At 37.8% G+C, this 26495-nt stretch overlaps 1 protein-coding gene across 1 annotated transcript in view; it reads right to left on the minus strand.

Annotated features, from left to right (window-relative positions):
* Positions 1 to 26495, minus strand: part of LOC107738387 (cadherin-13-like) — a 363553-nt gene that overhangs the window by 203467 nt on the left and 133591 nt on the right. Inside the window, exons 3-4 of the mRNA XM_016550141.1 lie at positions 15213 to 15424; positions 5828 to 5941 (exon numbers count right to left, since the gene is read on the minus strand). Of these exons, the coding sequence (XP_016405627.1) occupies positions 5828 to 5941; positions 15213 to 15424 (326 nt within the window). The remainder of the gene's footprint in view (positions 1 to 5827; positions 5942 to 15212; positions 15425 to 26495) is intronic.

A 26495-nucleotide genomic window follows, 5' to 3' on the forward strand; every position in this document is an offset into this window, starting at 1 on the left:
ATATATATATATATATATATATGTGTGTGTGTGTGTGTGTGTGTGTGTGTGTGTGTCAAGTAAATTGTGTTCTTATGAACTTTCTATTTATCAAAACAATTTTGAAAAAAAATATTACAGTTTTCACAAAAATATTAAGCAGCACAACTGTTTTCAATAGCAGCAAATCAGCATATTAGAATGATTTCTGGAGGATCATCTGACACTAGAAACTGGAGTAATGGCTAAAAAATATGAATATAAAATATACTCAAAAAGAAAATTTTGATCAAATAAATGCAAAAAAAAATATAAAGTAAAAATCTATTACCATTTTACAAAAAGAAAAAAAAATCTTGTTCAAGTGCCCTTCAAAGTGAGTAGGCCATACTGATGCCTACTTTCTAAAATACTTCACCCAATGTGTGGCATGATTGTAGCAGTCAAACTTTCAGCAGAATACAAGGAACTGTTGGAAAGTTATGAGACAAGTTTAGAATGATCAAGGCTACTGGTGGGGTGGAGCAATAGAGGCGTGGAAATGTATTGCAGGCGCTGCCTCGCTGTTTACGGCGTGCTCACAGGTGGTGGTTTATTTGAACGTAGAAACAAACACATGTACACAAACGTAAACAAGCCTACACAGCCTCGCCTGGCTTTCTTCTCAGTCATTAGATGTCAGCGAACAGCCCTGGGGGAGACACTCACCTATTTCTATCAGCTCTCATTAGGAGCAGGGAGGACATGAAAGAGCAGCCGTTTCTTGCCACTGCCTGCATATGACAGGAAGGAGGGACCGACTCAAACTTCTCTGACAATACAGCACTGAAGGGGAGGAGAGGATATGTCCTCATTTTCATATTCTTTCACTCTTTCTTTCTACTGTGATAGCTTTCGGCTGTATGAGCAGCGCAGTAGTGTATAATCTGCCTTGATTTACGGATGCTTTACTTTGAATGGAAACTGATGTCAAAGAGGCTGTTAATTAGAAACAGAGTACTTAATTTTACCTTTAAAAAGCAATCCAAAAAGCATGAACTAAGTGTTGCTTGCTAAGGAAAGCATCACTGTTACTATTGCTTAAATTGTGGGTTATGGATATGAACAAACTTAACTTTGCATAAAATGTCCCATACTGCTTGTGGTTTGGACATGAAAGATACCTAAAATCATGCAGCTTGCTGAGAAAATTGCTATTACTTTTCTAAGCCACTTATGCTTACCAAGACCGCATTTATTTGATCAAAAATGTAATAAAATAAAATAAAATAAAATAAAATAAAATAAAATAAAATAACTAAAGTTTGGAATCAGTAAGATTTTTGTAATGTTTTTGAAAAAAAAAAGGCCTATTATGCTCACCAAGACTGCATTTATTTTGTCAAAAACACAGTAAAAAACAGTAACATTGTGTCCAAAACATACATGAATGAATGAATGAATGAATGAATGAATGAACAAAAAACAGTTTGGGGTCTGTAAGGTTTTTTAAATGTTTTTAAAAGCCTCTTATGCTCATAAAGACTGCATTTATTATATCAATAATACTGTAAAAACAGTAATATTGTGAAATATTTTTACAATTTAAAATAACTGTTTTAATTTTTTTTACTGTCACTTTTCATCAATTCAATGCAACCTTGCTGAATAAAAGTATTAATTTCTTTCAAAACAATCTCTCAGCTCTTATGTCTGCTGCTGACAAGTGGCTTTCAGCCTGAGAGAAGAAATAAAGACAGGGAGAAATAGTAGTAAGAGAGACAGGGATGGGGTCACACTCTCTAAAGTGCAAAACAAGTAGCACAAAGACATCTACAAAGAGCACTTATCTAACTCTAAAGCACAGGAACTCTCTCACTTTCCACATGAGACTCATCTTTGTTAGTGCAAGGTGAAAGCAGAATGAAAGATAATCAGCACCCAGCAGTATTAATGTTGCACAGACAAATAAACACATATATCCCTCGTCATCTATCAACACTTCAGTGTGAGACATTATGCCACAGTTATCCCTTCTGAATTGTGAAAAGTATTGCAGAGAGTGAGAATGAGTGTAACTGTGAAGCCACAAAATATTGACAGTGTTTCTGCTCTGGGAGCCAAAAAATACACAGAAACTGAACAATTCAATTGCAGTGGGGAGGGTTAGTCCAGGACATAATAGAACAGAGAGACACCAGCACTGCCCATAAAAACCGGCCCAGAGACAATTACTAGCAGGTCCGAGAGGGAACCTCTGGACTTTTTCCCATTTGTGAGATTGCAGTGCTACAGGTGAACACTCCACCATAATAAATCCCCCATAATCCCACAGAAGACTGATGTCAAAGCCAGAACAGGAATTAGGGCAAATCTGTGCGTTATTACTTTTCCAATATTTCAAGCCCCCTTAACCGAGAGTGGATCTCAAGTCAACACCATCCAATAGAACTCCTCTTTACAGAAAGGGCCAAAGTAAAACCACTTGCCCCATTGTATGACTAAACATGTGGAAACACAGAACAGAGATGGACAGAGAGGTTCACAAAGGATTAATTTCAAAACCCCTCTAAACAATTGCATTACAGTTTCTTCCGACAGGGATCAACATATCTCTGGCACTATAAAATATAACAAAAAGATAGGAGGAGCATTTTTCCTCATTAGAGAATTTATAGATAAATATATGGACAGTACTTTTGGAAAATATGTTATAAATTGTATCTGTGTGAAGTGGCCCCAATGAAAAAACTAACATCATACATCCACACCAGTAGGTGTCAGTATGAAACCAAAGAGACTGTACACTAAATGTTATAATCTAATGTGCCTTGAAGGATTGTGATGGTAAATCTATCACAGTGTCTCTTATTCAGTTAGTGGCTTTTCTAAAATTGCGAGTAAATAATCAGCGGCAGCGTGATTCGTCTTTGTATGACAATAACAAAAATAAACAATGCCCCACTAGAATGACGGAAATTGAAAAAGAAACAGAAGGCTTTCCCAGACACCCAACATGTTTACTGCCTTTCCCAGAGAGAAAACATCTGGGAAACCCCTCTGTTTCTCTTCAAGCTTCCATCATCCTAATGGGCGATTCCCAATTTACTTCAGTCTTCCCGTTCTGTGAAAATTATGAAAAATGAATGTACACCATATGGTAGGTAAACAGCACAAGGAAACAAGATTTATCCATGTGGAAAATCCATTTTGCCCGGTTTCCAATATACAGCAGCGCTATCAAATGAATTGGTCACAGTAGCCAGTCCCCCCTTCTATGGTTTCATTATAGTGAAAATGCTGCAAAAGAGGTACTATAGATTGAGAAAGCATAGACATGTAGATGTATATAGAAAGAGACTGAATGAAGGTCAGCTTCATCAGACTCTCAATGGACCTTGCTGTATTTTCTGCCACCTGTTGAAGTATAGTAATCTATGCGCAGTATAGAGGGGCTATTCTGTCGGTGGGAGAAATTGCAATATATTTCAGCCCTTGCATTCAACACTAGAATAAAGACCACAAAAAAATAGCATGCACTGTGGTTTATTCACTGTGCCACAGTAATCTAGCACTTTTATTTTGCCAAGGAATAACCCCAGCCCACGCTGAGACACAGCCACAGAAAGCAAGTGAACAGGAATGTGCCGAAAACATTTGATTCTACCTTAGTTTCCTGCTGTAAAGACACATTTCCAAAACAAATTATTTTTCTCCAACATTCTTTTCCATTGTCTTTTATCTTTCTCCCTGAATGGTGTAGGGTTTTTCAACTCAAAAAGGGAAATATTTATGACGAATTATAACTGGTTATGATTCATAATAAATATTTAGATTAGATCTTTGAATTAACTGTAGCAGAATCAAGCCGGCCTGGCCTGTTGTGCCTGGCCCCGGGGGTCATTTACGTCTCTTTGGAATGTGTTTGAAACCCCACATGAAGGTGCGAGTGGTGAAACTGTTTAGCATCTCTTTGAGAGTGGGGGGGAACCATTTGACATTTAGTACCCATATAAGTGTGACGTCTGGGACCAGGACTGTAATTTATATGCAAATGTCAAAAGCTAAAAGGGTCTTCTTAAACCATAAAACCCCAAAAATCATGCATGATCCTACGCAGACGCTACAATGGTAAAACAGCACTCGACTATTGTATTAAAAACCAGGGCTGAACCAATGGCATCACTTCAAAGCCCAAACAGAGATATTCTGCAAAAATCTACAGTATCTCCTCTGGGACATTCATATATGCAGGCTTGGATGTTGATAAAAAATGGGCAGGGGCACAACTAGGGCAAAACTCCCATATCTCAAGCTTGCAAATCAAGTATGATGTGCAAAGCCTGGTTTTTGTTGTATTTTCCTACAATTTTTCTTCTATGCTTGCTTTCTTTTCTGCCCCATCTTTGGTCTCAGAGGTCCCTGAAAAACTAGAGACCTGAGAAAACCAAGAAGACAAGAAAAGCTGCCAAACAAAGGACGTGGAATACATGAATCTCAACCGAAACAATGACACAAACAATTCAACAAATTCAAGGCATTTTCATTAATATTTTCATAGAATATTAAATATGTTCCTGAGAAGAAAATTCAAGTTCAGTAGAATTACTTTCAACGCATATCTTCATCTAGTTTCTTCACTCTGCTCAACAATTACAGCTGAAAGAACGGCCTTGGAACCCCGTTGCAAACTGACACAGCAATGCCATGCAAATCAGACCAAAGGTTCCTCTGGAGAATTTAAAGGAAAACGTAAAAAAATAAACTGGCTAGGGCAGCAATGATCTGTATTCTCAGCAGTAAAATTTTAATTTTGCCGTTTTTCTTCACTAATAGAGTGCTACCAGAATGAGCCCTAAACCCAGAAACAAGTTCTTTTTCACTTTTGTTTCCATCATCCCAACATTATTTTTAAATGGCTTTTTGGTTAAATGCCTGAAATGAAGTCTGTGTTTAACACAAACAAGATACGAACACAATTTATTCTGTGACAGGGGTGTCCAGTCCTGCTCCTGGATGGCCAATATCCTGCAGAGTTTAGCTCCAACCAGCTCTAACACACTAGCCTAGGAGTTTCTAGAGAGTGAACCTTGATTACTTTTGTTCAGGTGTATTCAGGGTTTGTAGGGTTAGGTTTCTACAGGACAGTGGCCCTTTAGGTACAGGTCTGGACACCCCTGTGAAATGATCACCCATAAAATGATCAGTGCTACTCCACTTGATTTGTTGTTTTCATGTGTCTTGAAAGGTGGCTGCTAGCAAGTGGCTTAAGATAACTGCAATGGTTGTCGGGATACTAAATATCATCACGACTAACAGGTAAACCCATCTACTCACTAGTCCACTTTTACAGCCTCGTTGTATTTATACTTGCACTCTTACAAACTCAAACTTTCCAACTTGCTGATTTTAAATGAAGACTGAAAGACTTTCCAGAAGCCTAATGCTGAAGTTAAAGTCATTTGACTAACTTTTCCTTTTTACTTCTGTCGACTGTATTTAGGCTTCATAAAAGCTGTGATTGTTTGTGAAGATTACCTTGATAAAAAAAGTGTAAGAATCATAAACTTTTGTTTGTCACAGAGCTTATTTTCTACAATAATCCAAAAGCTAATGGAAAAATCCTTTTGGATTTTTTTCCCTGTGAGAACCTGGGTGATGCTAACGTCCGGGTTGGCCTACAAAAATATATCATTCCATGCATAATTTTCTCTGCTAATTCATCTGACTTTTTAGAGCCAGAGCTAAGTAAGCTTGAAAACCAAAGAACTGAAGAACTTATCTAAACCATCAGGTAGCACTGTCACATTTATGTCCACACAGCAAAATATGGTTGACCAGGACCATAGTGGTAAATGGAAGGTCTTACCTTTCCAATTAACCTTGGGAAGGGGGCTCGCTGGTTCTCTGGAACAAACATGGGGGGCACCAGCAGGGATCTTTTGGATCGGTATGGCATCATGTCTGACAGACCCAGGATCTCCTAAATCACAGCACAGACAAGACAAAAAAAAAAGGAAAATAGTTTAAATGTAAGAAATTCATGTGCAATTATGTGTCACTCTACTTCAATGCCAAATATAACATATTAAGAGGTAATTTGACATTTAGCTGACCATGTAATCCAAAGGGACTTCCAGTACACTTATTACAGGAACATTTATTGGGCTAAGTGTTTTGCTCAAGGGGACAACGGTGATGGATCATAAATCATGCCTTGGAGGGTTTTAACCTATAACCTTTCAGTTGCCATCCCAGATCTTTAACCACTACGCTATTATACACCACATTAGTCCCATAATGTTATGAATACTTCATAAAATCAATGTAAATCCCTTCATGAAGGACACTATCAACTCTTACACTGGATATGTCCATATAATGTTATTTGAATGGATAGAAAAACAGCCACAATACATCCTTATTAGGGTTACTGAACTATGCAGACATCTGATAGCACTAATATAAATCTCTGGCAGGTACATCAATACAAACAAGGCACGCTGTGCTCTTACCAAAGTCATTAAAAGTGGTCATTACGGCAGTACTGTGGTTTTCCACCTTTGCTGCCATTGCTTCCCTTATTTAGATAGAAGCTTAATTGAAAGCCATGTCCTATTTCAGAAAATTAAACTAAGCAAATAATGTCGCAAGTTTTCATTCTGCAGCTCTAAAATGGAGTTAAGTGAAGACTGAGCCTTGAAGAGAAAAAAAGTGACAAAAAGAGACATTAAACTGTATAAGGGATAGTGTATAGTCAGCTGGTCATTATCACAAAATATCACTCTTTTATGTCACACTGATGGAGTTTATTTTGCGATAATGGCCGCCTGACTGTACATTATCTGGCTTATTATGCAGACACACACCAAATAAGTGAATACATAGAAATTAAATATTTATTTAGTTTAAAATAATTTTAGCAAACAAAGAAAAAAAAGAGCACAGAGGGACATTAACACTGTGTAGGAGATCGGTTGCCATGGGTAACGGTCAATTATATAGTTTAGTAGACATTATGGAAAATATTTGACCACAGAATGTCACAACTGACCAATCAGAATAAAGTATTCCAGATCAAATGGTTATAAAGATGCAAAACATGCAATCTGAGCCAGCGATCTCATCCCACTTAAGGTGTAAAAATGCAGCAAATGTGTTTTCCGTGGGTCTCAGCCTTCCATGTGACTACTGAAGTTTATTAGCATCTCAATTCAATAACCAAGCTAATCAGCGTCTCTCATGTTACCCTCTCTGATCCGTTCTTTCTTTCTCGCCATTTTGTTCTATTCTCTTTTCTTTGTCAACACTGTTGCAATTACAGCCCCTAAGGGCAATTAGATGGCAGCGCAAATTATATTTGTCACTCAACACTGACAGCAGGGTGAAACGGAATATATTAGCACAGTGGCAGCGACCCGTGCAAGTTCCCGCTGGCCCTAGACGGCCATGTGGCAGGAGTAAATGGCCCTATAATGTCTTTTGATGACCTGGCTCAAAATGCTTTCCACAAACCCAAGGCTTAGCTGATTGGCATGCTCAAGCTAGGCCCTACTGGTAGACACTGGAACTGCATCATCTGGAACTGCATTTTTCAGAATTCTCTGCTTAATATTTTTTCAGGATTTTCAGGAAAGTTCAGGAGTATTTATTTAAAAGAGAAAACCTTTGTAACACTAAGGGGGACGAAAGGAAAAAATATACTGACCCCAACTACTTAATGAGTTGTTACAACTGATTTATTTTTCTGGAGAAAATATCTAAAAATCAAAGCAAGATAAATGTACTTGAGAAGCAACACTGCATAAGACAAAGAATTGTTTTCATTGGTTGTATCTTAAATATAAGTGCATTTTGTGTTTTAAATCATGTATTTTGCCATGTATTTTAAGTCGATAAATTTAACTGTTAACTTGTTTATAACAAATGGGGAAAATATGTTAGTATTCAAGATACATTTTCTGAAAGCAAGTTTTAATATTTTATGCAATATTGCTTCTTGAGTAAATTTATATTATTTCGAGAACTTTTAGACATTTATATTTGTAACTTTTTTTGCAGTGTAGCTCAACAAGTTCCAGGAAGTTCTGTGCTAGGAAAGCAACTGCCATTGAGATGAATGTGAATGCTAACAGATATCTTTCCCAAGCCATTACAGACCACCTTGTTCTCAACAAACCAGTCATTTCAAAGTTTTTTTATCTCAAAAATAAAATGCAATTTGAGCAGTAGTTAAACATAAATGGCCAAATGCAGAGAAATAATTAAAGTACATTAGCAAATCGCATTATAACCTAAATGGCCCATCTTGATCTGCCCGGACAGAAGATTCCATTTGTGAAATGGATACATCACACCACCATCTCTGGGGACAGCCTGAGCTATTAATGTGAGCAAGAGAGTCTCGAGTACTTTTCAGGCTGATAACAAGATTGATGGTTGATGTTTTTCAGGATATGCAAAACTGAAAAATTTATCATAAATCCCCACGGATCAGTCTTAAAAGTTTTTATTTCATTTTTTTTTTTTAAATCTGTTCTTTAAATGAATTATTACAGCCTGCTGTTGTTTTGATGTCATTAGCAGATACACACCACTGTTTCTCTCCAAAATCTCCCTTTATTGAGGGAATTACTTTCACCGTCCTGCTGTCATGAGCAAAAGAACGCCATTAAACACAGAGATGAATTCTATTATCAGAGCAACTACGGTATTAATAGTCTTAAAATGCTTTATAGTGAAAAAAAAAGGATTCTGATATCTCTGTTTGTTCAGCAAGGCTTTAAAAAAACTTTTTTTACGCTTCATATTAGCAGCCTTTCAGCTGAATTGAAGCTGAGGACATGATGACAGCATGTCGCCACACAGATCCCAGCATGCATCTGAACTCATTACAACATTGAACCTATCTGAGCCGCATTACAAGGCGGAATGAGGAGGAGGGAGAAAGAGGGAGGGCAAAAAAGAATGTCACCTCGTAGCAACTGGAAAACAGCAGCTACAATGACTACATAGTCTGTCAAGGTTGGAAAAGCACCACTAAGAAGGCTCTTTTTGTCAATCCAGTAATTTTTATGCTTCTATTTCCGTCTATTTCTATTTCTGTTAGCTTATCTCTTTTGCTCCTGTTCTCTAAATTCCAAACATGCACTCCACAGACAAAGAGTTAACTTGACAAGCTATTTATTGTGTCCTACTCATGTCATTTTTTGTTGGGCGGGAAATGGTTGGGTTGTGGTCACAAACTTTCCATTTGCATCGGAAGCACAGCGTGTTCTGTCCTTGCTGGATGTCTTTGGTCAGGCGTAGCAGCGGTGGAGTGATGAGGGAATGTGAGAAGCTGGATTCAGAGCTGCTGGAGCCCAAAGGCTGTCAGGATGACAAAGGTGGAATAGAACGGACAGAATTTGTTTGCACAGTCATTTGTTTGCAACGCTCTGACATCATTCATAGCCACGTAATGTGAATCATAACCTGGCCATATTTGATACCTACACTCAGAGATGGAGCAAGCTGATCCATTTACGTATATATCGTGAACTTTTGAAGGTGGTTCAATCAATCTGTGTCAGAGCAATTTGTTTTATATTATTATTTTTTGACACAAATTAGTTTATATTAGACTTAACACATTTTTATATATTTTTTTCTTTCGTATTACATCTGTTAATTTATCAAATAAAAATAATCGGATGAGTAGAATTACTTTCTATTTGTAAAGTATCTAACTGCATTATTAAAAAGGCAACAAATTGTTGTCTATGAGTGAGTCACTGAATATTTCACTCGATTCATTCAGAAATATTGATTCAAATGAAACAAGCAAGTCACTGAATCATACACTTAAATTATTAATTCAAATAAGTTTTAATATCAAACACACAACCTTGCATAAAATCTCAAATGTCATGGTTCTTAATGCGATATTCTGTCATTACTTACTCAACCTCATATTGTTCCAAACCTGCATGATTTTGACCCCATTCTTCATAACATCTTATATGAAGAAAGTTAAGTTATACAGTTTTGGAATGGCATGATGATTTCATTTTGCGGTCTCTTTAAAGGGTGCTTATTGTACTATTAAAACAACCTTTCTATGGAAATGCAACATTGTCATTGGTGTAATGATTCAAACTCATAATCATACAGATTATAGATCACCTTTCAGAGATTGCTTTAAAGTCACTATGTGTCTTTCAGTCACTGTATTGAAACTTATGACATGCCAGAACAGAACATCATATCAGTCCCTTCACCTTGGCTGAGAGCACTTTTTCCATGAGATAGTCACCAATATATCCTCCCATCACAAGTTTATGTTACTCTCATACGCTACATAAGGGGCATAAGTGACAGAGTGACGGGTCTTACGGTGAAGATGAAACATCTCCGTCAACTCATCGACTCGCTGCAGTGAGCGATGGAGAGAATGAGAAAGACTGACGGAACTTTAAGAACCTTCTCTGTTGGAAAAATGAAGGTATGCGTTGAGGTTATTGATGATTTCCTTTGCCACTCTTCCCCCGCCGCATTCTCAAGGACAGAAAAGCGCACCGCGCCGCTCTGAGAACAGAGTGCAAGGTCTGTTGTATGTGTTCACTATGCCTTCCCTCTGCCAGTGATGAACACTGTTGGCTAGAGCGTGCTGACATGCTGAAAAGAAGATAGTCATGAATCTTTAATGCTTCCTGTTCATAAATTACAGAGGTACAATCATCCCTGCTTCAGCTTTCTCTGCTCTATGAGCTAGTTTGAGCTCTCATTAATAACTGAAACAGGGCGGCTTAAAGATTAGTGGCATACGAATCCTAGCCATAGTGTACATTGCACCACTGAGCTGCACTGAGGATTACGGTTTTTGAAATTCTTCCCACCATTTAGCAAATAAATTGTGTGTTAAGCAGTTTTAATATGTTTTAGCTTATTTTCAATCCCTGCAATCATCTGACGGCTCATGGTTAGCTCCTTGCATGGTACTGAACCAGCAAATTTTCAGTTAACAGCTCTCAGCCTCAACCATTACGCCACCCAAGCTGCCTTTTGAAAATTCTGGTCAAAACCGCAATGCAAGCAACTTTAACATCACAAAATGAGCTGCTGGTTTATGGGGACCAAAGTTCAAGTCTGACCTGGGTCATGTCCTAATCTAATTTTCACTGTCACCCATACCTAGGTATGTGCACTTGACTGTAAATAAAAAAATAAAAAAATAAAAATAAAAGATAGAATAGAATAGAATCCAAGAAGTGCTAAAGTTATAAAACATTTTTTTTTACTTAAATTATTTTAATAATCAATTAAATTACTAATGAAATGTTTGAATATAGAAAATATATATAAAGAGAGAGAGAGAGTATTACAGTAATAAATATTAATATACATTAAAGATAATTAATGGTAATAAGTGTGAATGACACTTATGACACTTTCAGTGAAATATGTGCAGATAGGGAGAGAGGCGAGATTGTAACAGTATTTTTTTATATATACATCTCAAAAGTTTCCATGATTGCCCCCAGAACTGTCAAAACTTGTGAAAAGACAAACAAGCTAGGGAGTTTCATTAAAGAGAGAGGTGACAGAAGACATGGTGAGGGTTTCTCAAACACACCATTGACTGTTGTGGGTTTCAAAGTGAATCATTGTAATAATGGCTATTTTAGTAACATTAATGATGCTGCTAATGGCGTAGTGTTGAAAAATGGGCACTTGAATCTTTGTGGCTGTGCTGTGAGAGTTCCCAAGACAGAGAGCTGGTTTATAATACCTGGAAAAAAAAAACATCTGTTAGCATTCACAGTCATCTCAAAGGCAGTTGTTTGGCTGCTGTGGGTACCAAAAATGTAGATGGCACACACTTCTGGGCACACAATTTTTTTTGTAAAGGCAATCACCTAATGCCAATGTGAATAATAACTATGGGAAAATTACAGTCTGACATGCTCACAATGCTGGTTTGTTTGATTGTACTAAAAGAGCACAATCAAAAGCTTTCACTAGCAACTATCCTAAGCTGTGATGTCTAAGATAACAGACAGAGAAAAAATGCATTTCATACTTCTAAGCGCCCCCCCCCCCTCAAAAATTTTTTTTAAACTGCTACTATATTAGCGATTTATATTCTTAATTCAAAATAAATAAATAAATTTAGTCAAACTGTACAGCTACTTTTTAATGGCTGTCAATAAAGACAGATGCAGATACTAACTGGCCCATGCTAACTAGCCAAAACTAGACCCTTTAGTCATAGTTGATCTTTAATAGAGCTCTCCATTTGCAATTTTATAAACTTGGTTTCCCTCTAACACTGGTTCTCAATGGTCTTTGAAGTATCAAGGTTCCCATGGTCTTATAGGGTCAACAAAGTTGAGAAATGTTTTATAACACCTAAAACTTTTCAGTCTTGTTAACAGTGCAGAAAAAGCAAAAATGTGATCAAAACCCTCAATTTGCTTTTCCTAAGTCATCAAAACTCATCAATAATTAGGGCTCAGGGTTGTCAGAGGCATCGCGTCCTTGTTAATTCTGACACTCTGCTGCTGACTGCCCTATTGGGATATATCATTACTCATTTCTGACTTCTCATTTATCCAGATGGAGAGAGGAGTCAGAGTGCCAGACAGAAGCCTCAGGGTTTGCATTGCAGATTCTCTGCCTGTAGTCATTTATCCCAAAAGATCTGTGTAAACCCAAACTTTCAGGAACTTCTAGATGACAAGTACTTAAAATGCCAATAAAACGATCAAACCAGACAAGCTAAAACCTTAGAATACTTTCAGATGTTTTATTTTTCAGCACGGTAAGCAACTTAACACTCATGATGTATCACTTTCTATGAAACAACGAGATTACATTACTACCACCGGCCAAGGCTAAAGACACCAGAAAGGCCAATAAACAAGTAAAGGCAATAAACAAGACCGATTTCTGACCTGTAACCTTGTGACCAGGTCATCCTCTTCTTTCGAATAAATAAAAAATGACCCGGTATATTTCTGCAGATTACAAATTGAAGAGTATGAAATGTCAAGGCCTTACAAATTCACAGCATTTTTTTTTTATTCTTCACTCCATTTGGTGGTATCACACGTAAAGACTGTCTCATTCGTACATAGAAACGCGAGAAAGGAAAACAAATCATGAAATTAATTTGTATATTAATCCTCTGTAAAATACTGAATTATACCCTGAATTCACATTTTTCTCATAAGGCCTTTTCTTCAGGCGTGATGTGCTTGTACGACAGCTAGAATTACATCACGTCAGCCTCTGGGGAAAGACGGAAGCCTTTTCCATTTCCACTCGCACTTATCAATAATCAAAATCCAATAAAATGGGCATTAAGTCAAATATGGCATCAATAAGAAGAGCTTCCCTTCGGCATTCACTAGCTGATGCAAGGTTTTCTGCTGGGAACAAACCAGTGGGTTGGGGTGAGGTTTATTTTTTAAGGCTTAGTCTGACTGTGATTACAGGATGTATGATCCATAATGACCCTGCTTCCAGGCTCTCGCCTCAGCCTCTTCACACGCCGCTGTTCTCCCCAAGCTCTCTCGCATAGCAATCACTTCACTCATGGTATATATCTCATCTGAGAGTATAATTCATAGTTTATTATCTCAAAGAGGTGGGAGCTAGTTGCTTTTCATTCACTATGGCACTATATGCAATATAATACAGCTATGACCTAAATGTTGCGTGGGGAAATTATTTTTAAATAAATAAAAAAAAGTTTAAAGTTTGGTTTAAGCTGTTTTTTTTTTTGTCCTTAAAAAAATCATGATTATACACACACACACACACTTACTGTTCAAAAGTTTTTTGGTCAGTAAGATTTGTTAATGTTTTTGAAAGAAGTCTTTTACATTCACCAAAGCTCTATTTATTTGATTAAAAAAATGCATTAAGAAAACAGTAATATTGTGAAAAATAATTACATTATGACTTTAATATATTTTCAAATGTAATTTATTTCTGTGATGAAAATCTGAATTTTCAGCAGCCATTACTTTAGTCTTCAGTGTCACATGATCCTTCAGAAATCATTCTAATATGCTGATTTGCTTAAGAGATATTTCTTATTTTTATCAACATTGAAAACGGTTGTGCTACTTAATATTTGCATGGATACTGTGATACTCTTTTCAGGATTGTTTGATGAATAGAAAGTTCAAAGGAGCAATTACTTGAAATATAAATATTTTATCCCAAAGTGAAAGTCTTTAATATCGCTTATGATCAATTTAATGCATCCTTGCTGAATAAAAGTATTCATTTCTTAAAGAGAAAATCTTACTGACCCCATAATTTTAAACAGTAGTATATAGTCTATATTGAAATTAAATTACAATCAATATTAACCAAGAAAACCCTCCAAAAAAGAATTCAAGATATTATTTTAAATGTATATGTTATAACATCTTGTGCATGGTGTACATCTACTGTTATTTAATGTTCATTTAATTTCAAAGGTAAGAGTCTTAATTGGTCAGATTGACAATTCATTCTAATGAATTGATTCAAATGAAGTATTTAACATAATTAGACAACATGCTGTGTTTTTTTAATACGGTTAGAGAAAAAAAATGCCTTTATGAACATAAAAAAGCCCCACTGGGGCAATTTCTCCCCCTTAATAAAAAAAGAAAAGAAAAAGAAAAAGAAAAGGTTAATTTCTGCCAATGGTCTCCTTTAAATGAAATATGTGACCCTGGACCACAAAACCAGTCATAAGGGTCAATTTTGAAATTGAGATTTGTACATCATCTGAAAGATGAATAAATAAGCTTTCCATTGATGTATGGTTTGTTAGGATATGACAATATTTGGCCGAGATACAACTTACAAAATATCTTCATGGAACATGATCTTTACTTAATATCTTAATGATTTTTGGCATAAAAGAAAAATCTATAATTTTGACCCATACAATGTTTTTTTGGCTATTGCTAAAAATATACCCAAGCGACTTAAGACTGGTTTTGTGCTCCAGGGTCACATATGTGGCTGTCCTCATGGATACCTTGACAGGACATGATGGGTAATTTCTAGTCTGAGCTGGAGTCTGTCAATATGATGGCAGTAAAGACACACTGACTGACGCATACATGCAGTTCTGAAGGAACAGAATCATGGGTGTCCAGACATACGATGTCCCCAGCGTAGAAGACCATTTAAAATGACAAGATTGAAGACTTCAGGCCATTTAACAAATTGACACACACAAAATCAACTCACAGAGAAACGCTTACCCTGAGTGTCTGAGGAGATCTGGAAGGTGCTCCCATAATGGTCACCTGTGCCACGTCATCGACATGATTGTTGACACCATGGACAAACATGACATCTCCGCTGTCAATCACGTCTCTTCTGGGAACCAGATTCAATTTCGCGTCTATTAGGAAGTCAGGGTTTGATACTTCAAACTCCACACCCTCATTTCCAGCGCAGTCTTCAAACACCACTGCAGAAAATTCAAGAGAAAAGGAGAGATTGACATATTAGCTTAGGAGAAATAAAGTCTGACACTTGAAACCAATATCACATATCATTATATAGATAAAAAGGAATGTTAACCATAGTTAGCATGGTTAAGATGACCGCATTCATTCACAAGTCACCTAGTATGACTTCCAATGTAAAAACTGTCAAGAAAGGACTCTTTTGAGGTGATACATCTTATCTTTGATGAAAAATGGACTTGCTGCCGCAGAAAATGTCCCTGAAAAGGTGACTATGCCTCATGAAGCTATCCCACCGCTCATTCATCCATGAGCTAAAAGCAGGTAAAAAAATATAGCCCATTCATCAATGGATATTAACATGAAATAGAGAACTTTAACCCTCAATAATATCGACCCCACTTTCATCTTCACCCATCAGGTCTGACTGAGGAAGATACGGCCACTCCGGGCCAGCTTATCCCCTCTGATTGTGTCCGTTTCCATCTTATCTTAAAGCCCCATACCTCGCTTTCACTCTTTTCGTCCTCTGTGACATATTCCTCCTCTCATTTCCCTTCCCCATCCCTCATTTTCTCATCCATAACTCTTCTTTTCCTGCCCGTTTACCATTCTCTTTGACACTCTTAAGTTATGTTCTTGTAACTCAAGGTGACCTGGGGGGGAATAGACATGAATCGGGCAGTATGACCAAAATCTTCAAGTTGTTTAGATATGGTATAGAGTTATTATTCTTGCAAATATATGCCTGTATGCATTATGTTCTAAGATAATATTTTCCCCATTATTTTTTTTAATAACCATAATAACCAAAGAAAGATTTTTGAAATATATATAAAACATATATTTATATATATTTAGTCAAAAATTCAGTAAAAAAAACAGTACCATTGTGAAATATAATTACAATTTAAAATAACTATTTTCGATTCAACTATATTTTAAAATGCAATGTAAAGACATTTTCAGCAGCCATCAGTCTTCAGTGTTACATGATCCTTCAGAAATCATTTTAATTTGCTGATTTATTGCTCAATAACATTTCTTATTATCAATTTTGTAAACAGCTATGCTGCTTAATATTTTTGTGGAAACTAATATATATTTTCTGGGTTATACAAATAAATAGAAAGTTCAAAAGAACAACATTTGTTTCAAATAAAAGTCAAAAGTCAAAAGTAAAAAAAAAAAAAACCTTGACTGACCCCAAACTTTTAAATGGTAGTGAGCAACATATGTAACAAGCCAAAACAAGACTTTAAAAATAGTTCATAAGAATAGCAGTGATGGCTGTTAAATTATACATTATTATAGTAACTATATTATTGCATTGGTATAATAATGCTCCTACAATCACACTGTGTCTAAACTGGACTCCCAGCATGTCAGAAAGAAACCATTCCAATTATGTATCCATTTTACAGAAGATATACTGTGGTATAAAAAGCATTGCAGGATCTGTACCGGATGACACATTCCTACAGCCTTACAAAGGCTACACATGTATACAAAGTATATGCAAAGGCACACACATTAAAACCCTTCACAAGTTCAGCCTTTGAACCTTCAGTGTTTTTTTGAAAATTCTATTACATCCATAAAAGCTTAAGTGAGAACTGTAACTGGCTATAGCCACATTTAAATATGCCATTTAATGCATTCAATGAAGATTTCATTTGAGTAAGTGAGCTGGAACAGTGCCAGTAATATTATTTTGCATTCGCACTGAAATTGCATTTCCGTTCAAAACGACTAATGTGGCAGCGGCAGCTCCAAAAGCTAAGTGTTTAGCATGACACGTCAATAATGAATGCCTCTGTGACCAATTAGCTTAATTGCTTAGCAGCCTTGATATACGTTGTGCACTGCAGGATGACAAAAGTGAAAAAACCTACAAACATCTCACACCTGTGCATGAGCTGTATTCAACTGCTTTTTTCTCTTTAAAACTGCTCCTTTTGTGAGCCACGCTGGTTGTTCGGATAAAAAATACATTATGTATTACTCGGGCAAGCTGGTGTAGGTGCAAGATAAAGATATCGTCTTGTTCTCTCACTTAAACATTCACCTCCATACCATACAAAGCATCCTCAAGCAAGGACTGCGGTGATGCTAACAGCGTTAGCACGGTATGACAAGAGAGCGTCTCACATATCTTTTCAGCTAATTGAATTGAGGCAGAATCAGTAATGTGACGCCCTATCGATAACCTCCATGAACACAGGTGATGAAACGGCAAGTAATTGAATCAACAGTCATTTTATTGCCTGCGGAAGCACCTGTTTCCATCGAAAGGGATCATTCAGTGGTGCAGAGAAGGGTATCTCGATGCCTTTTAAGCGAATTCACTTTTTGTGCGTGATTTTTTATGTTGTATGCGATCTGGACACCCACAGAGGTAAGAATAAGGACATTACTTCAAGTTTCAAATGTGCACTTCAACTGCAGACCAAAAACAGACAGCAAACCATGTGTAGGCTCGTGTGGGGGAGGCTCTTTCCAAGAAGTAGGTGGTATGGCAGGAAATTATGCATTATGCGTTTTCTGAAGGATATACTCAAAAATATATCTGTGGTGGGAGATGCATACAGCCAATTAGCACATTTAAGGTAATTCAGGGCATTTAAAGAATAATTATCACATTAAATCTGCAATGCTAAGTCTACAGTATAGTGCCATAATAACAGAAACTGAATCTTAATTAAACTGAATCAGATATAAATGTTCTAAAATTAAATACAGGGTACCAAGGGGGAGGGAAAAAGTCAAAATGTCTTCGGATTGTGTTATCTTTAGTGACAAACTAATGACAGTTCTTTAAAAAGAGAAATACGTACCAAATACCAATGCCCCTGCTGAAAAGTTTTGAAATGTATTATTTCTTTCGAGAAAGAAAAATTATTGAGTGCAAAATAAGGAAATAAATAAATAAAATTCAATATTGTATGAGGAAATTAGTAAGGACAGTATTATGATGACAAGTTAAATTAAATAAATGCAAAATTAAATAATACTACTGAAGTCTAAAGAAATTACTGAAAATTATATGCAAATATTTACATCGTATTCAGAATGTTAAAGTAGCAGAATGTTAATATAGTAGTAGGATGTTGATATTTTTATAGTATATTTAATGATGTTAGATATATAAACCTGGAGGAAAACATTTTCAATTAATAATATTTCCATTTAATTTATTTTCTTAGTGTTTTTCACAAGAAATATTGATCCAACGCATATTGAGAGAGATCAGTGCTTTAAAAACCTCAATGAGTGAGCTAAAGGTGAAATCTGTGAGGAGAAAGTTGCTAAAAAGATGCAACACAAATTCAAACTATTCTTAAACATATACAGTGGGTACGGAAAGTATTCAGACCCCCTTAAATTTTTCACTCTTTGTTATATTGCAGCCATTTGCTAAAATCATTTAAGTTAATTTTTTTTCCTCATTAATGTACACACAGCACCCCATATTGACAGAAAAACACAGAATTGTTGACATCTTTGCAGATTTATTAAAAAAGAAAAACTGAAAAATGCTCAGTATTTAGTACATTAATGAGGAAAAAAAATTAACTTAAATGATTTTAGCAAATGGCTGCAATATAACAAAGAGTGAAAAATTTAAGGGGGTCTGAATACTTTCCGTACCCACTGTACACTCCAAGGAATGTGTCACAGATATGAACTCTGTTGTGCGTTTCATTTAGTTTCTGTCTTCTGTTCTGGTTTAGGTTCCTATTTGCCCATATTTGGTTCCGTTCCTGTTGTCTTTAGTGCATTAGCTCATTAGTCAATTATCAGTTAACCCTCAGCACCTGTATATCCCTCATTTACTGCCTTATTTAAGATCTCTCCTTGGTTGTTTCAGTTGCCAGTTATTATTGTTGTGAATGCTTGTGTTCCCTACTGTCTTGGATTAACCTTCATCGTCTGGAGATCTTATATTGTGTTATCTTCGTGTTCGTGCTCTTGATGTAAGCGTGACAGAATAACCGGCCTATAAAGGAGTGTAAGCGGCGTATTCCCCTCGTGTAGTTTTTTGTTCTTGAAAGTTTTTATTTTATCATGAATGATCCTGCTGTCCTCGTCCTCCTGCTGGAGCAGGGGGACCGCTCTCTCGAGGACCACATTGAGGACTTCGTGTTCCTGTCAAATTACACGCACTACCTGGACAACTGCCTCTGCTCGTTCTACCGAGCTGGACTGAACAACACCACAAGGGAGCAGTTGTCAGGGGATGGTCCTCGGGAGAGCTTCGCCGCCTTTGTGGAGTGGGTGCTGGTGTCTTGTGGATCACCGCTGACAGTGGAAATCGCAGACGAACACACCAGCCCCGCTCCGGACCCAGAGTCCAGCCCACCATCACCCCGCTGCGCGGAGCAAGAGCCTGAGCCCACCGATGACGGAAAGCCCGAGCCCGCCGCAACCGACGAGCCATCACCAAAGAGAGCGACAGAGCTGAGGATCGCCCTGGAAGCAGAGCCCATTCCATCTGATCAGGTGTGTGAGCCGGCTAGAGTGCCCCCGAGCAAGAAAACTGTGGTGGAGAAGGAGGGAGCGACGAAGAGCTCCACCCACTGCAACACCGCTGAGGGTGAGATAGTACTGGACTCAGGAATTAATCTGGACGAGTTTGCCGATATGCCTGATCTTCTGCCTCCTGATGAACCTTCCGAATATCCCGAAATACCACCCAAACTCCCTCTCCCACCACCTCTTCATCCATCCTCAACATTGCCACCGCTGTCCACTGATAGCCCCTCAGCTCACCCTCAGCCCACCATCTATGCTGTGGATTTTCCGCGGGTCTGCCAGTTGCCATCGGTGTCAGGGTTGGAGGATCCCTCACCTTCGCCCTCCAGCCTCCGAGTCCCGGACTCCGCCTCGGCCCATTGACCCAGGGGCTCCACCCCGGCTCCTAGCTCCCTCACCTCCACCATCACCCATCGATCCACCAGCTCCACCGGCTCCCTCGTCCCTCCGGCTCCGTCTTGGTTGGGTGTCGACCCGCCACCGCCTCAGGACTCCGCTCCTCCGGCTACACCTTGTCGCTCTGTCCCACCGGCTCCGTTGGGCTCCTCCCTCCCTCCAGCTCCACCTTGGTCCTCAGTCGCTCCGGCTCCACCACGGATCTCCAGATCTCCGCCTCGGTCGCCAGAGCCCTCGGCTCCACCCTGGCCTCCCGGATCCTCGGCATCCCCCTGGCTCGTTGACTCTCCGTCTCCGCCTCGGGCTCCATCACCACCTGCTCCGCCACCGTCGGTCGGCCCGCTGGAGTCGTCAGCCCTTCCTCCACCATGGCTCCTCCCTCCGTCGGCTCCACCGTGGGTCGCCTTCATGGCTGTGGCCTGGGTCCTGCCTGACTCCTGCTGCTCCAGCTCCCTCTTGTCTCCATCCTGGCTCCTTCCTCCGTCTACTCCTCCATGGTCACTCCTGTCTCATCCGTGGCTCCTCCTTCCGTCAGAGCCACCCTGGTCATCGGCGTGCCTCACTGCCTGCCCTTCTCCAGCACTTCGCCCTCCTCCTGAACCCCCGCCCTTCCTCCACCTTCTACGGCACAAGGTCGCGCCTTCCGGGAGGGGGGTGTGATGTCACAGATATGAACTCTGTTGTGCGTTTCATTTAGTTTCTGTCTTCTGTTCTGGTTTAGGTTCCTGTTTGCCCATATTTGGTTCTGTTCCTGTTGTCATTAATGCATTAGTTCGTTAGTCAATTATCAGTTAACCCTCAGCACATGTATGTCCCTCATTTACTGCCTTGTTTAAGATCTCTCCTTGGTTGTTTCAGTTGCTGGTTATTATTGTTGTGAATGCTTGTGTTCTCTACTGTCTTGGATTAACCTTCATCATCTGGAGATCTTATTAAAAGTCTATATTGAGTTATCTTCGTGTTCGTGCTCTTGACGTAAGCATGACAGAAGGAGAGATGAACAATTAGTTTAAAATAAATAATTATTTTTTTTATTTGCAAATGAATGAATGAATGAATGAATGATGGAAATAAAATATCCCTGAACCCCAGTTTGAAAATTCCTGTGGCCGTGTGCATGAAATGCTTCGACTAGTCTTACATCTTTTTTTTTTTTTTTTACTAAGCCTGTAATATAATTTTTGAGTCAGTTACATACAGTAAAAACATATATTAGTCTAATACAGGGGCGCCGGACAGGGGGTAATAGTGGAACAGAGTAACAGGGGCCCATGGCGGGGCACCATAGCAAATTCAGTGCACAGGGTCCAGAATTCCTAGCAACGGCCCTGGTCTAATATGTAAAGACCCAGTCTTAACATAGCGGCCAAGTTTATGCAACTGGCACCTGGTTCGACCAGGAATTTTCCAAAGATGCATTGAAGAGTCATATGAAAGAGGCTTGAGACATATTGAGGACCATGTGGTGTAGTCATACACAAACACACAGCCCTCTTCTAAAGGTCCTGTATGTGACTGGAAGTCACAGAATCACCAGGGGAAACAGAAAGATCATTCTGGATTCTTTTCTTTCTGTCTTTCCCTTACAGTTACCGATAATCATCAACAGCAGTAGCTCTCCTGAGCTGCTGTGAGCACTACAGTCAGAGTCAATCTCTCACACTCTGAATGTGATGTGGGCTCGGGTTAAGACACTGGGAGAGTTAGACTGAGGGTCTTAATGAGCTCCCGTGTTCATGTCTCTCTCCGGGCTCCAGGGACGGTAGCGTTGCAGGGCAGTGTGTGCCACTGTGGTGTGCTAAGATCTGCTTTTCCACCTCGGCTGTAATGAGTTCAGTCTGTCTGTCAAACTACCCACCTATCACTGTTGCGGTTATCATCAACAGCACAATTGTAGAGCTCAGAGGAACACATGTGTGCTCTAATTATACTCTCGGCTCTGATGTTTCCTAGCCTTTCAACTTGTTCATGTGTGTTTTTGGTAGTTGGTTTATTTTCTAAATGTCCACCTTTCAACAATTGCTCCTCTTGCTCATCTCAATCTCATTATTTGTCCTCCTCCCTCATCTAGATCTTCTTCTCGTCTGTGTTTCTGAAGATCTCACAAGGCCTTTGTCAAATTGTATTCTGTGATTGCTGGTGTAACAACAGTCATCCATCTTAGGTCAGACAGGTAACAGTGGGATGTGGGAAAATAGACTGATACTCGCTGGCAACAGGTTAAAATGAGTGTATATCATAGATGAGTGTCATTTTTGTTACCTCAGCCATAAATATTTCGAACTGACCGTGAAACAGCATTTCATAACAGTTTTGTTAAAAAATTATATTTTTGACCTGATGACAAGTGAATTATAGAGATTTTTCCTATTTATTGGCAGCCATTGTGTCACCTATTGTATCATATATTTCAGAATTAGTTCTGAAAAGCATTAATAAATAAAGGTTAAAATTTACATATGCTGTATATATGAATGTATATATAAAAATGTATTTCTTTGGTCCTTTGACTATTCATCATTTTAATTTCTGCCATTTTAATCTCTATTGCCTTAGCAGGGTTTCTGCAGGATTTTTAAGTGCAAATTTAAGACTTTTTAAGACCTTTTTTAAGACCTGCACAAATAAAATGAATACCATATGAGCGGGGTAGGGCAATGTCTATAGTAACATATTAAACTGTAAAATGACTGTAGAAAGCATAATTTACAGTTCATTTACAAGTTTTCACAAAAAACAAAAAGTTTTATAAAATGATAAACAATTTACATTTCAGCCTTTAAACAATTTTTAAGAAAATGGAGTCAAAGTATTAATCATTATATTAATTTAAACAATTATTATCAATAAATTATTATATAAATTAAATAACAAATTAGGGGTTTGTGATATTGACAAAAAATTATATCTCAATATTTTCTGGGATTTTATCGATAACGATAATTAGACGATATTTTGTGTGTTACTGTGCTGATATCTTAGGGACTACCGTGGACAGCTGACTCCTGAATTTTTTGATATTTTTCATATTCTGGTCAGTTCACAGCAGTGATAGAAATGAATCTTTTCCAATATGTTTTATGGGCATTTTTACCTTTAAGCCATTTTTTCTAAAAGTGTGCATCAACTTTGAGTCAAATTCTTGCATTTGGGCTGTTACCAAGCAAATGAAATCAGTATCAACAAAAGTTATCTTTGCAATGGAAACACAGAAGCTGCATCTGAAGTGGCATTTAGATGTATTTACACACTGTTTAATGCAGCTCAGAGGGATATGGAATACCTGCAGTTACAAATGCATGAATAATGTTTTGATATTTTAAACATAAAACATTGAAAACTGATGTTTGAAATAATAAAAAAAAAAAAATGAAAAGATACTTTAAATGTGAAATTAAAACCACCAATAGGTGGCAGCAAATCACTGTTAATAAGTGAGTCATTGTTATTGAACCGAATCAATCATTTAAATGCTTGATTCATTCAGGAATGAAACACTGTCATGTTGCTCAGAGACACAAAACAGTGCTGCTTTTTGTTGGCGAAATAGAGCAAAAGAAGGAAATACAGTGTCTAAAACGTAAGTCTCTTAATATTAACTTCAAGTTTATTGAATTGTTGTATAAAATCAATATCACATTTGTAATCATGCTGACTTTTGGAGTAAAAAACGGCACTCTTCGTGTGATATTAACTATATGAAATGATATAAATATATACATTTTCTGCCCCCATATCTTGAATTATGTGATAATTCTAATTGCATTTTAATAGACTGATTCATGCAGTGAATGAACGCACTCTAAATGCGCACACTAGTTTAACCTATATTAACTGACTTCATCACCTAATGTATGTGTGCAGACTGTACACTCTGTAGGTGTGTTTTGTTACCGATATAAAGTTGGTTCGACGTTTGACATTTGTCAGAGATTCAGCCTCGGAAATCTTTAATAGTTCTTTAACGATTTAGCACAAGGACAAGAAACACAATGTGTTATAATTGTTTTCAAATGTAGAAGAGATCACACAATATGTTTTATTTGTTTTAATCTGCCTTAAGGTATTGTAACTGATAGACCTTATAATGTAAAAGTGCAGAATAGGGACCGTCTGCAAAGAGCAAAACCACAATTATGATCAATGGCACAATTATTAGAGCAAAAAGCACAATTATTCCATCTAAATGCTTCACTTGTGACATGTATAAAAAAATAAATCTCAGATCTAAGGGGTGTGTTTTATTACTGGTTCATAAAAGAACATTTAAATGTTCGTTTAATTCACAGAACTATAGCACAACAAAATCTATTGAAATGGAACAATTGAGAAAAAGCTTGCAAAGCATTACAAAGATTGTGCAGTTTACTACCCCCTAGAGGAAGATATTGCACTTTTATATTGACCAAGTTTGACATTCAGAAGTGTAAATAAATTAATTTAGAATGCGCACAGTTTGATATGTAAACTTAAATGGGTGTGTCTTGTTACTTGTTCAAAGAACAATGTTCACAGCCATCTTTTACTATCATATGTAAATCAGGATGCACGGTATTGAATTAAAGTTAAATCTGTTAACACATTCATTTTTAAAACATACAGTATTCATCTCAACTTCAAAGGGTGTGTCTTGTTTCTGATTCATAAATGAACATTTCAATTCAGGCTTTACTCTCATACGTACATCAGGACATATGCTATTGAATTTATTTTAAAAATTCCATAATTTTTTTTTTTTGGATAGTTGTTCATGAGTCCCTTATTTGTCCTGAGCAGTTAAACTGACCATTATTCTTCAGAAAAACTCTCCAGGTAACATGGGAAACATCTAGGTTTCTTCTGAAGCTTCTGACATAATTCAGATATTATTTTGTCTTGTGGACTATATGTAAACATCTTTGATCCAAAATTTCTTACTCAGGACAGTACTAAAAAAATTACATGCATTTTGTGTGATCCCTCTTACAAAATGTTAAAGTGTTTTTAAAGAAACAAAACGGACCCTTTTAAAATGAGCTCGAAAATTGAATTTTTAACTAATTGATGTATTGGTTAATCAGCTTAATAAACAATTTAATTGGCTATTCAGTTTCAATTGCATGTGTTCTCTCATAATTCTGTGACTAAAACCAATATTAAAATATTCTTAGAAACCAGTGTCCTGAATTACATATGAGAGTAAAACCTGAATTTAAATGTTCATTTAGGAATCAGAAACAAGACACAATCTTTGAAGTTGAGATGGAAAACGTCTCGGGTTACGACTGTAACCCTTGTTCCCCGAGAAAGGGAACGAGACACTGCGTCGGTAACGACACTAGGGGAAACCCCTCAACAAGCCAGCCTCTAGGGACTGAGCCTCCTCAGGGGCCAGACCCACAGTTTCCACAGCTCTGGCCGAGGGTGAAATATCTCGCCCCCTGCCTGAGACAGCAGGTCCCTCCTCAGAGTACCATGGCGTCCCATGTACCATGGCATCCAACCCCAGCGGGGCTAGGTGCGTGGTATTACGTTGGACGCTGCTGCCATGAGCCCCAGCAGTCTTTGGAACTGCTTTACAGTGATAGCGTGGCCTAGCCCTATCCTGGAAACCATCGCCAGGATGGACTCGATACGAGCAGGAGATAATTGTGCCCGCATCGTTGTCGAGTCCATACCACCCCCAGGAACGTTGTTTTCTGGGTGGGCAACAGCACGCTCTTTCCCGTGTTGAGTCTCAACCCCAAGCTCTGAATGTGGCCAAGGACGACATCTCGATGCCGAACCGCCACAGTAATACTAGAGACTCTATGGAAGGTTTCGCAAGTGATTTTTGAATGTCAATAGTGTGACTTCTGCATCCCTTTTGACAATGAAAACTACTGCAAAATGTTCTTTGAGAAATCTGTAACAAGACAAAAACACGTTTCTTCAAAGCATAAGATAACACGACTATCTGTGAAAAAAAGTGCATAATGTTAAAAATAATGTTTATAAACCAATTATAATTAGGTTGTTTAAACAACTATAAACAAACAGCATCATGTATGTATGCATAGTTTAATACAAAGGGCCGAAAGCCAATCACACAGAGTACATTTTTCACTTAAAAACACGAGTTGCAGTGGGATGGGGAAAAAACCTGCAACGTCTCGAGATATG

Source organism: Sinocyclocheilus rhinocerous, unplaced genomic scaffold (genome assembly GCF_001515625.1).
Source record: "Sinocyclocheilus rhinocerous isolate Xijiao unplaced genomic scaffold, SAMN03320098_v1.1 scaffold975, whole genome shotgun sequence".
NCBI classification, from domain to species: domain Eukaryota; kingdom Metazoa; phylum Chordata; class Actinopteri; order Cypriniformes; family Cyprinidae; genus Sinocyclocheilus; species Sinocyclocheilus rhinocerous.